Below are 12,405 nucleotides of genomic sequence, written 5' to 3'. Positions count from 1 at the left end.
ATGTTAACCATGTCCACCAGTGTGGGTCTGCATGTGTGTCAGGATAAATGCTGCTGACTGTGTCTGTTTATCTGTTTGGCCCATTCTAATCCACCTCTTTTGTCTTGAGGATTCCATTCTTCAGGCTGTTTTTCTTTCCTGCACCTTCAGTCTCTTCCTCACTACTGAATCGTCTGCTAGATCACTCCCCAAAGGACACATGTTCAAGGATCTCTTACCTTACAAACATAAATCCTTTCCCCATTTACTTTTTTAGTAAAAGTTTTTGAAAGATTGCTACACTCCCCACCTCCACTACCTCACCCCCAATTCACTCTTCAACCCACTTCAATCTGGCTTCTATCCCTTACCAGCCTATGGAAATCCACTCAGCAAGGTCATCAATGGCCACAAGGTCAAATCCGAAGGCTCTTTCATCCGGACTTAGCAGCACTTGACATGGCTGACCACTTGTTCTTTTCTGAAACATTCTCTTCTACTCATGTCCAAAATGAAGTACTTGACTCAAGTACTCAAATCTTGACCTGACCAGCCTCTTGACCTCAGTAAATGGCACCACCCTCTACCTAGCTGCTCAAGCCAGAAACTAGGGAGTCATATTTGAGTCTTTCCCTACACTCAACCAATCAGAAGTCCATCCTCTTCTAAATCTCCTCTGCTGCCACCCTAGTCCTCAGGACTATTGCAATTCTTTCAACTGGTCTCCCTGTTTTCACTGGTACGCCTTCATACGAAAGCCCTGCAAAGATCTAGACTTTGCCTATTTCTTCAACCATATCTTAAAACTATTTTTTTCATCACTCATTTTGCTGTAGCCACATTGGTTTCCTTTCTGTTCCTCACATCACCACTTTTATGCCTCAGGGCCATTGTACTTATCCTTCTCTTTGCCTAGAACTCTCTTCCCCTAGTTCTTTGTAGATGTGCTGTCAGAGACAGATGGTCAGGTGTTTTGCAGAAATCAAAGAACTTGGCATCATCTCCCAGGATAAATGTCCAAAGATGTGATTTCTTTTCTCAAGAAATTTCCCCACCCCAACCCACCAATATGAAAGGAGTGGAGGAAAAGCTGGAAGTATATTCTGCTTTAACCAAAGCCCTGGGCCTGGTGGGAGACATTCTACTACTAAAATTATTTTAGGCTATGGGAAGTTGAGGGAGTTAAATAAATGAGGTAAGACATATGGCACTTAAACTATTTCAGCACCCTCTTCCATCTCTTAGGGGTTCCTTGTCAGCCTTCCCAACCTCTTCACTAGTCAGAGCTGAGCTTCCCTACCCTGAGGCAAAACAGCTGCTCTCTTCTCCAACCTATCCCCTCTCACCCCAAGCCTGGGAACGAATAAATTGTTTCCAGTGCATTAATCACCTAAAAGCAGATGGGAACCAATTGGGAGACCATTCTGAGCAGTGTTTGGCCAGGAGTGTTAAAGCATCAGTGTATTTCCAGTTTTTCAATCTTCAAGGAACTGATTTAGAAGGACATAGCTGGCATTAAAAAATATAATCTGGTAGAAGGAAATATTAGAAAATATCAGAGTGCCCTGCATCATGACTTAATCACACCTGTATACATATCTGTAAGGAAAGTTCCAGGAAGCAATGCTTACCCTTTTTACAGTATATATATATATAGGCATGAAGTCATGAAGGCATGTATGCTGAGGCCATATCACTTCAGGGTCATGGGCTTTATGGAGTGCAGAAAAGGAAAGGAAACTGGGGAGCTAGGCTGGAAGAGGATTATGAAATGCCTAGCATGTCAAACTAGAGTTGGGCTTTATTCTACAAGCAATGGAAAATCTTCAGAAAGCTTTAAGTGAGGAGAGCAATGGATGGTCCACCTTTTTTTTTTAAGAGTAAAGAGAGAAAACTGGAGAGGGAAGAGGTTAAAAGTAGAGAGAAGTTAGGAGGCTGTTAAAATTTCCAAGAAAGAAATGATGGAAGTCAGGGTAGGCTGGTGAGCTTGCCTATGGGATCACTCTAGGATACTTACAGTGAAAGGCAGAAAACAATTTCATTCCTGGTGAAGCTTGGATACAGAATAACAAGTTTACTAATAATTTATACTTACTGAACACTTAACCACATGCCAGGCCCTGTTTCTCTTTACACTGGTGCACGGAATCCTCATAACCACCACCATGAAACAGGTACGGTTTTGACCATTTTACAGATGCGAAAACCATGAAGCAGGAATGTTTATGCTTTAGTAGTGGTACTCAACTGGCCGCAAGCAACAGAATCACCTGTGGAGCTTTAAAACAGATGCCTTACCAATAGGCACATGAAAGATGCTCAATATTGCTAATTATCAGAGAACTGCAAATCAAAACTACAATGAGGTATCACCTCACACCAGTTAGAATGGCCATCATTAAAAAGTCCACAAATGATAAATGCTGGAGAGGGTGTGGAGAAAAGGGAACCCTCCTACACTGTTGGTGGGAAGGTAGTTTGGTGCAGCCATATAGAAAACATGGAGATGCCTTAAAAAACTGAAAGTAGACTTACCTCATGATCCAGCAATCCCACTTCTGCATATATCTGGAGGAAACTCTAATTCAAAAAGATACATGCACCCCAATGTTCATAGCAGCACTATTTACAATAGCCAAGACACGGAAGCAAACTAAATGCCCATCGACAGATGACTGGATAAAGAAGATGTGGTATAAATATACAATGGAATATTAATCAGCCGTAAAAAATAAAATGCCATTTGCAGCAACATGGATGGAACTGGAGATTGCCATACTAAGTGAAATAAACCAGAAAGAGAAAGAAAAATACCACATCATATCACTTATATGTAGAATCTTAAAAAAATTACACAAACGTATTTACAACACAGAAACAGACTCACAAACACAGCAAAGAAACTTATGGTTACTAGGGAAGAAGGTGGTGATAAAGGGATAAATTGGGAGTTTGAGATTTGCAGATTCTAACTACTATGTGTAAAATAGATGAACAACAAGGTCCTACTGTATAGCACAGGGAACAATATTCAATACCTTATAATAGCCTATAATGAAAAAGAATCTGAAAAGAAATATATATATGTATGTGTAACTGAATCACTTTGCTGTACACCAGAAATTAACACAACACTTTAAACGGACTATACTTAAATTTAAAAAAAATAGATGCCTTATAAAGAGACTCAGAAATCTATTCAAAAGCCCAAACCTATGCATATTCATGCTGATGTCTGAGGATGAACCAGCTATGGTGATGTGCACCATCTCTTTTCCCCCTCATTTATTCAATGATTAGTTTGCTTCTTATGGTATAAAGCATTGACCACTGGCGTATGAAAAGTGTATGATATTCAAATCTGACAGTAACTCAATACTGTTAATATGAATGTTCTTATCTATAGGGAGTATCTTAAGGAGATGATATATTTCACCTCAGATAACCTCAAAACTTACTGTATGTGGTATTAAGAATAGCGCAGAATGGGATAAAGTAAGACTTATCTTAGTTTAAGACCAAACGGTGCTCAAAGTATAATTCCTAGACCAGCAACATCAACATCAACTGGTAATATTAGAAATGCAAAATCTCTGGCCACACCCCGAACAATAGAAGTAGGACACATGCTAAAGTTTGAGGACCACTGCTCCAAAGAAGCTTCAATCTGGTAGTTCTCTATCATGACTGAAGATTAGAATTATTTGAGACACTTAGAAAACTCCCCAGGTGATTCTGATACATACAGCTGGTTAAGAACCAGTTTTAGCAGCACATTCAAATAAAATCTACATTACTCATTTCCAAAAAGCTAGATTAGGAAGTAAAACAGATATCTGGTTAACTGTCTATAGTATAATCAATTTAATGGAATATTATGCAACTGTCAACAAGAATAAGTTAGCTATTTATGTACTGATATAAAAAAATCTTCAATATAGTGTTAAATGAAAAAGTAATATGCAGAACATTCAAAAATATTTTTAAAAGGGGACGTGTGTGTACGTGTGCGTAAACACACAGCCTTTACACAAGAACAGTGTATCTCTTAAAGGTCAGATAAGAAATTTGTAGCTGAAGTTCCCTCCGGGAAGGGAAGAAGGTGATCAAATTACAGGGATGGGAGAAACATTTTTTACTGTGTGTTTTTGTACTGTTTGCATTTTTTCTAGGTGCATGTATTACCCATTCAAATTAATTACTTAAAACTGTTAAGCTAAGGGGCAAAAAAGAACCACTGATTTAGAGGGAATGAGACATTAGCAAGCAAGCTGTCTGCTGCTAAAGGCCAATTAGAGTATTAATGAAGGGAAAGGGGCAGGAAGAAAGACAGTCCTGGCAAAAAGTCCAACACACCCTCCACTTCCTTCCTGAGGTGATGTTAGGTAAACTGAGACTCAACCCAGAGCACTCAATTTACCCATAGTCAGCTTTATTCTGAATTAACCATCTATCAAGAGCACACATCAAAAGAGTAGAAAAAAATAAAGGAGCCCATCAAAAAAGTTCCCTGGCAAGTGGGAGGGAGGGCATGACGTTAGGAGCCCTGTTTAGGGAAGGAAATGTTGTCCAGGTCGTGGATGCCATTTTTGTCAATGATTCGAACACTGAAGGTTGGCAGATTCAGGATGAAGCGTTTCTGGAGCTGCAGAGACATATGAAGGAAATTAGTCAACAAATTATTATTAAGAACTGAATACGGGCCAGGCTCTGGTCTAGGCACTGGGCATATAAGCAGACAATAATCTCTGCTTCTGTGCAGCTCGTATCCTACTGGGGGCAGCTGGTGCTAGGATACACTGAGGAAAGCCCAAGCTGCAGCTGGAGGCTGACCGGAAGGTAGTGAGCAAGAGCTGAGAGACGCAGTTGGGAGCTTGACTCTGGTCACTCAGCTGATGAAGACTGAGACAGTCTAACACTCTGTTCCCCACAACCTGCCACCAATCAGCCTGGTAAACATAGATTTCTCTTTTAAAATGTCTCAAGGTAACACGCCAACCAAGAAGCGATTGCCCTAGGAATAAGCTTTAGACCAAAGCCATGTAATCCTAGGTCCCAACAGTTTGCTCCAGTCACCCACACACATTATAAGCATCAGGTATGTGAGTGTGTTTATATGTGCATAGCTATAGGGTGGTGGGAAAAATGCCCTCAGAACTGCCCTTGGAACAACCCCTGCTTCTGTCTCCTCCAATCCAAGCTCACTTGTTATTAAAGAAACATTTCTGGACTCCCATTAAGACTCTCTGCTTGAGAGGCTGTTCCAAAGGAGCGGTGGTCTATGGGCACAGGATCAGATGGCCCCATTAACCTGGCTAGCGATTACTAACACATCTGGAGGAAATCTTTGTTTCTGTGTCTTCCTGAACACCTCACTCAGTCTCTAGAAAGAAGGCACAAAGCTCTCTACCTGCTCCCTTAGGGACATATTCTAAAAATGTACCACTCCCCAGGCCTAAGCCTTCCCTCCCTTGATGTTTCCCATCTCCTTTACAGCTGAGGACTGGACAGCAACAACCCATTCCATTTCCACAGTCCCCTCTGGCTGATGACTCTTATGTTCAGAACCAAGCTCCAAGATCAAGAAAAGGTGACAATAAGGAAATGTGAGTTTCTAGAATAATCATCTTTAGGAGCCATGGGGGGAAAGTCTCAAAGCATTCAATATTCCAGTGGCTTCTTCCTAGCACCCCCTTGTAACACTGCGGCTGCAGGACTGATATGGCCTCTTGGCTGAATGGGTAAGGAAAGCACATGAGTTTATTCTCAGCTTCTGCTTTGGAAACGAGATTTACAAACAAGAGGAAGAAGGGGCACTGTGGTCTGAAAATGACAGGCTTGGGTTAAGGGGCAAACTGATATTACTGTCCAGGGCTACCAGCTGCTCTTAATCTCCTACTCTCTTTTCACTGGACCATAAACTTAAGTTTATCCTTAGGCCACAAGAACAGTAAAAGAATTGAACAGTATAAAGGAATTGCTTTCTTTTCCTCCTCATTCTCTATTCATAGCCGGGGGCCTTAGACTCCTAGCAATAGTATTGGAATGGGCAGGGCTCGTGTCCTGGACTCATAAACTAATGGCTACTCTTCCCCTCTGCCCAAAGCTTCCTAGTTGTCTATGGCCTCCTGAATTTCCAGGGGAGGCTTTCTCTCCAGGACTCATGTACCATTTAAGGCAGCAGAATTTATGGCAACTCTAGGTAGCACAAAAATAGAGCAGGTATAAAGTCTAGCACAATAGTTCTTAAAGTATGGCCCCAGTTTACCACCTGCAGCATAATCACCTGGGAATGCTAGTTAAAATATTTTTAAGAACTACACCAGGACAACTGAGTAAGAACTGGGGTGGGGGATGCGGTAGAAAGCATGAATCTGCCTTTTTTTAAAAAACAAATTCCCCAGATGATTCTTGTACATGCTAAAATTTGAGAAACACTAGTCTGGATGAATCAAAAAGAAAAATAATTAAGTTGTAAAACTGACACTGATGAGAAGGTGACCCATAAGAGAAAAAATAAGCTTGTTATGCACCAAACTCTACCCTTGGTAGCAACTTCACATCTGGTTAGTGGATATTTATTACACCTTCTGGCAAGGATTAGAAAAAATGCAACCGAGGAACAGGAACAATATTGGCAGAGAGAGAGACAAAACATTCCTTTCAGAATCCCATGGGAGCTACTCACCTCCTCCAGACATTTCCTTAGAAGCTCCACTGCCTTCTCACGTGAGATAGCTGAAAGAGAACGCAGAGGCCAAGCACTCAAGGTGCTGACATTAAGTCCAATTCTCCACCACAACTTTTGATTAAGTTTCAAACATTTTCAGGTCAGTGTGCCACACAAACAGAAAAGGTAAAAAAAAATGTCTAGCCTTCTGGCTTGGAACAAACTTATTCCATATGCAGTCAAGGGTGCCCCAGACCCAATGCTCTGGCAGCCACAAGCCATTGCAAATTGATTTGCTACAGAGAAGGGTAAGCATGACGGAATTCTGCCTCCCATGGCCGGGGCTTGCCTTTAGACAAGTCCAGCGGCCTGCCTCTTCTTTATAGCCCATCCCCCAACACCTCCCACCCCCACCCCTCCTTCTGGACCAGGGCTTATATCAGTTCCATCTGCCCTAACCAGCTGCAAGTCAGGGATAGGAAGGATAGGGCCAGAGTTTTAGCCTTACTTTGCCAGCTGGGCCTCAGTTTAACAATGGAAAGAGAATTCATAGGATGGGGCTGAGTCTCTCATAAAATAGGAGCCAAAGGAACTGTCCACAGGCATGGCAAACTGGGATGACATATTATGCAGTCAGGCTTCAGGGGTGGTTGGTGGTTACTTTGGTGGGCAAATCAGCTGTATTACTGACAGATGCCAAATCAAGACACAGTCACTAGGAGGCCAGACTAATTCTTTTCAGGATGTGGCCTGGAGCTCTGGCAGGGCTGAGGTTGAGTGAGAGGGCAGAGCCAAAAAAGGAATGAACAAGCCAGATTCTTACTATACTGACAGGGAAGAATGGAATGTAAGGAGAGTTGTTATCTGTGCTGCATCTACAGCCTGTAAAAGCTGAGAATCCCAAGCGCCTATTGCTCACGGTGGCTGAAGCTGACGCTGGGATTGGGGTCAGAAGACAGAAATTTGCACACAAGTATCCCTGTGTCTGAAGATTTTCCAAGCTGACAGTTTATGGACAAGAATAGAGCCAGCTTCTTCTAGTAGGATGGGGTAGCCTTTAGGTGATAAGACCCAAAGGAATAGCCCAGGCTGTGGCCTTAGAAATTTCTGACATTTAAGAAAAGAAATCCTCAGTTGTCATGCAGGGGACCTGTTCATCATCACAAGCTCAAAACAAACATACAAACCACATTCTCTACAGCTGAGAAGCTACTGAGCATCTGGGTATGGCAAAATGAGTAAAAAACCTGAACTTTTGTAACTGAAGAATCATAGTTTCACTCACTAATCCAACCCTCCTTTAAAACAGAACAAAACCCAGCTCTGGACATATGTAATACCTCACTTTTTCTGGCAAAAGAAAAATTTCCATTAGTTTTTCCATAACCCTACTGACCTACAGGAGAAAGCTTCCAGAGGGCACCTGAATGTGCTTCTTACGCTCCATCCTCTATTCAAGCCCTGGCCATCCAACTCCAAGGGGTTGTGCACAAAATTGGGAAGCAGCTGAGGATGGGGCTCTGCTACTGCTCCCCATCTACAGAGCTGGAACTTACTTGGCGTGTAGTATCGGTCCAGGACACTGAGAGTGAGGAAGGCACCATAGCCATGGGCTGCAAAAGGAGCCTTGGCCAAGGCTGCCAGGTAGTCCATGTAGTAGAGCGCCGGACCCTCATGCTCATCATAGCCAGCCAGGAGGAGGTTGACATGATATGGGGTCTGCAAAAGAAAGACATTGCAAAGCGATGGTCAAAGCAGTAACACCAACATCTCTTCTCATGGAAACAGGAACATTCCAACTTTTGATAAATAACAAAATAGCAGCAGCTGAGTAAATCATGATGAAAGTAAAGATTTAGAGAGATCTAAAGGACCCAGAGTGTGGGCAGAGATAAAGGGAGGTCAGCTTGTTTTCTTGACCAAAAGAGCATTTGGAGCATAGAGAGATAAGAAAAAGCTGCTTTTTAAAGCCTATGGACCTGTTACAAAAGCATTTCAAAGGCAAAGCATGGGTGTTTGTATCTTTCCTAATTGCTGAAACCAATACACACAATTATGAGAGTGTCAGCTCACAGGCTAAAGAAAGCTGCAGCTCCATTCACATCATTCAAAATAAAAAAGGCTCATCTGAAACAAAAACTCAAGCGGTAAACTATGCCTCACTATTAAGAAACAACTCAGGATGGGGAAGGGTAGAAGGTCTCAAATATTTAAGTCAAATAACTAAACTTTTAATGTAGACAGTAATAATGGAAGTTCATAAATACAAAGAAACATGGTAACTCTAGAAGAACTGTAGATTTAGGTGAAATACTAACATTTTTCTAATGTAATAAGGCTCTGCGAAAATAAGTAAGAAGTAATTTCTATCAATGAGACAAATAAAAAGTAATTACAGCCTCTTTATAGGTATCCTTTCTTTGTATTACCTGTAATTCTAAAAATGCAAGTTTCTACAGAGAACCTTGACTAAGTCTGCCTTGCTCTTCATCTCCAAATGGATGATTATTTTTCTATTTCAGGTGGGCCATTTACCATGTTGAATTTAGCCTGCGTATACCTCCAGGCATCAGCAGTGATACTCCCATTTTACATGACTTCCTTTTTCTCTGCAAAGTGTGTTTCTCCTCTTGCATTTGCCTAGGTGAGTAGTGAGCAGGCCCTGCCCATGGTTATGTGCCCATCCCTAAATTTATGTATTTGATTAAATGCACATTAAATGAAATCAAATACATTTATGTATCCTATTATTATGGAGCATAAGTAATAACAGCTAATGGTCTTAAAAGTGACATCTTGTATTCTGTGAACACTAATTAACATGGGCACTTGGCAGCCTGAAGAATCATTCTAACTCATATTAGAAGAACACACGAAAATATCATACACTTACTTGAAATTCTAAGTCAGCTATGCTATTAAGTAATATCTCCTGAAGATTAGAGAGTAGCCCTAACCTGCAAACAAGTTTCTTCCCTGGGGATAAGATGGTAAATAGTCTCAGAGGAGTAAGAATTGACCAGCAATAGTCAAGTCTTTAGAGAAAATAATTATCTTTCTATCACATTTCCCAGTAAGTAGGGAGCTATACTTTGCCAGGCTCTGGAATTCTCTGCCACATTCTATGACTATGTTCTTTAGTAAGTCTGACCTTAGGCAAAACACTTAACCCCATGAGCATATGTTTCCTTATGGGGAAAACATAGGATTAATTAGTCCTTCCCCTTTCTATCTTCCAGGGAGTATGGTGAGAAAAAAATAATAGAGGTGAGGCATCCCAAACTCTGAAAGAAAAGATGCTACCTAAATCCCTAGTATGTTAGCTACACCCAAGTCTTTTGGTAGCTTACCATTTTAAACAACAATAACAAATTGTTTAAATTACCTAAGAATAAAAAATATATAACAGTATTTTTTTTTAACTGAGAACAGTACAGCAAAATCAGGCAGACAAAGAATATCTTGGTGCTCTTATAGTTAAAGTTAGAATAGCAAAAAAGAAATATAGCAAGGAGATTCTAACATGATACAGGGTCTGCAAAAGAAAGACATTTCCCTCCTCAAGACATTTAATAATATAATCTCTTACCTATCACAAAACAAGTTCATCTTTTTGTTAAGAGGATAACTCTACTCTTCTTCATTCACTGGAGAACACTCCTTTTATGGCTAACCAAAACAAGCTGCAATGGTATATTAAAGACCCACTCAGATACCTAAAGGGACACAACCAGCAGAACCCACATATGTTCTGTCTCCAGTGAGGATCTTGCTGATACTATGAGATTAAACTGTGTTTAAAACAATGTGATCTTTAAAAGCTACCACCAAAAAATTTTTACATGAAAATGTCAACAGAATTCCAGAATCAAAGTGTATTGCTTAATTGGGCTCTATCATTTATTTATGCTTAAGCATCTGACACACACTCATCAAAGTTGGTATTCAGAAGCTACAACACGTGGTATAGAAGATAACTCACAAATTATTGTGTGACTTCGAATTACCAACTTTTGCATGTGTGAGATGCTTAAGCATAAATAAATGGTGTTATCTAGACTAATTAAATCAATACATCTGTGTAACAACTTGCAGTTTTTGAAATTCTTCTGACAATGCTCCATCAAAGATCTCTGGCACACACTTTTTTTTTCCTTCAAATTTCAAGTAACATCTTGTATATTGCCACTCTCTTACTCCTCTAAGAAATACAGCATTCAAAGTGACAAAGCCATCGTTATGGGTTTCTTGACTGTTACATTCCCTCATATTCTTGACTCAGTAAGGTTTTCCTGAAACAAGACAAATTTCAAGCCATTCAATTTTGTGATATTCTTATAGCATATACATATGTGACTGGTGTGTTTAAGGAAATCCTTAGTATGTCTAAGACACAATCCATCTATTAAAATATTTATGCCAACTATAAACTCCATGAAGGCAGGATTGTGTCTGGCTTATTCAATGATGTATAAGCATCATAAATATATGTTCAATAAATATTTGCTAAATGAATAATAATCATATCAGAAAGCATTACACATGTCTTAATACATATGTGGCTAATGCCTAGTATCACAAGAAGAAAGATTAAGAAAATCGCTAGACAAATGTCAAGTCTTACTTCTGAGAACTGGTTCAAGTTTAAGTCAACTGCCAGTATATCTATGATTGCACATATGTTGCTGCTTTTTTTCTAGGCTCCTGAGTCCTTCTCTTTCTACCCTCTTTTAGACATGACTGCTAAGTAAAGGGAAAAAAAATGATACAGGCATTTAGAATTAAATGAAGGGAGAACAATAGCTTAAATAAGCATTTCAGGAAGAAACAGCTGGGCTATACTACAGAGTTAGACCAGAGTTTGAAATCTGGCTCTATTACCAAATGTGTGACTTTAGAAAAGTTAGTTACTTTAACCTCTCTGAATTTTAGTGTTCTCATTGAAAACATGGGATAATACCTACTACAAAAAGGCTGCAATGAAGAATCAAAGAGATAATGCATATAAATAAGCATGATACCTAAAACATAATAAAGGCTCAATAAATGCTAAAATTATTACTAAGGGAAACACATTCACCTATGAAGTTTCACAGTGTCCATGAAATGAACAAGGCAAGTACTCAGGAGAAGCCTGGCACTGAGATACAAGATAAATTCCTTATATATATCTTCATAAAGGGATATGAACGCATGTTTATAAAAAGTGCCCAGCACACTGCCCAACACATGGTGGAAATGTATGATAGTTTCCTCCTCTCTCCTTCCTGGACTCTTGTCAGGAGCCCTAATATGATGGTATTCATGGTCGCAAACATTCACAAGCATTGACACTTTGAGCATATTTGCTTCACAGTAAACCTACCCTTGCCTACCTTGAGACTGACACAGGCATAGAGACATTTTTCTGGAAGCCTGAAAAAACAAAAATGAAAACAAACCCTACACCCAGATTTGGAGAGCAAATTATGTTTATTAAGTACCTTCATATTATTTCCACCCTTAACAGATATATCCATCCTGAGTGCTAAGCCTCACTTTCTAGCTGCTTTTTCATCAGTTCCCTTCTTTCCTATGATTAGTATTACATGTGAGAATTTGCCAATTATCCTAAGAAATGGGAACAACTAATCAATCATGATAAAACTGCCAGCAATCCTCTTTTACAAAGTAATTCTTACTCTGTGCACGATAATCTAAGTCTTAGGTTGTCTCTACTATTCTAATTATTTAGATAGCAAGTCTAAGTCATAAAG

At 40.0% G+C, this 12,405-nt stretch overlaps 1 protein-coding gene across 1 annotated transcript in view; it reads right to left on the bottom strand.

Annotated features, from left to right (window-relative positions):
- Positions 1 to 4,390: 4,390 nt before the first annotated feature.
- Positions 4,391 to 12,405, bottom strand: part of PSMB2 (proteasome 20S subunit beta 2) — a 30,929-nt gene continuing 22,914 nt past the window's right edge. The window contains exons 4-6 of the mRNA XM_006212697.4: positions 8,206 to 8,368; positions 6,668 to 6,717; positions 4,391 to 4,624 (exon numbers count right to left, since the gene is read on the bottom strand). Of these exons, the coding sequence (XP_006212759.1) occupies positions 4,517 to 4,624; positions 6,668 to 6,717; positions 8,206 to 8,368 (321 nt within the window). The 3' untranslated portion in view covers positions 4,391 to 4,516. The remainder of the gene's footprint in view (positions 4,625 to 6,667; positions 6,718 to 8,205; positions 8,369 to 12,405) is intronic.

This window comes from Vicugna pacos, chromosome 13 (assembly GCF_048564905.1).
Source record: "Vicugna pacos chromosome 13, VicPac4, whole genome shotgun sequence".
In the NCBI taxonomy this organism is placed as follows: domain Eukaryota; kingdom Metazoa; phylum Chordata; class Mammalia; order Artiodactyla; family Camelidae; genus Vicugna; species Vicugna pacos.
This window is presented reverse-complemented; position numbering and strand designations above follow the sequence as displayed.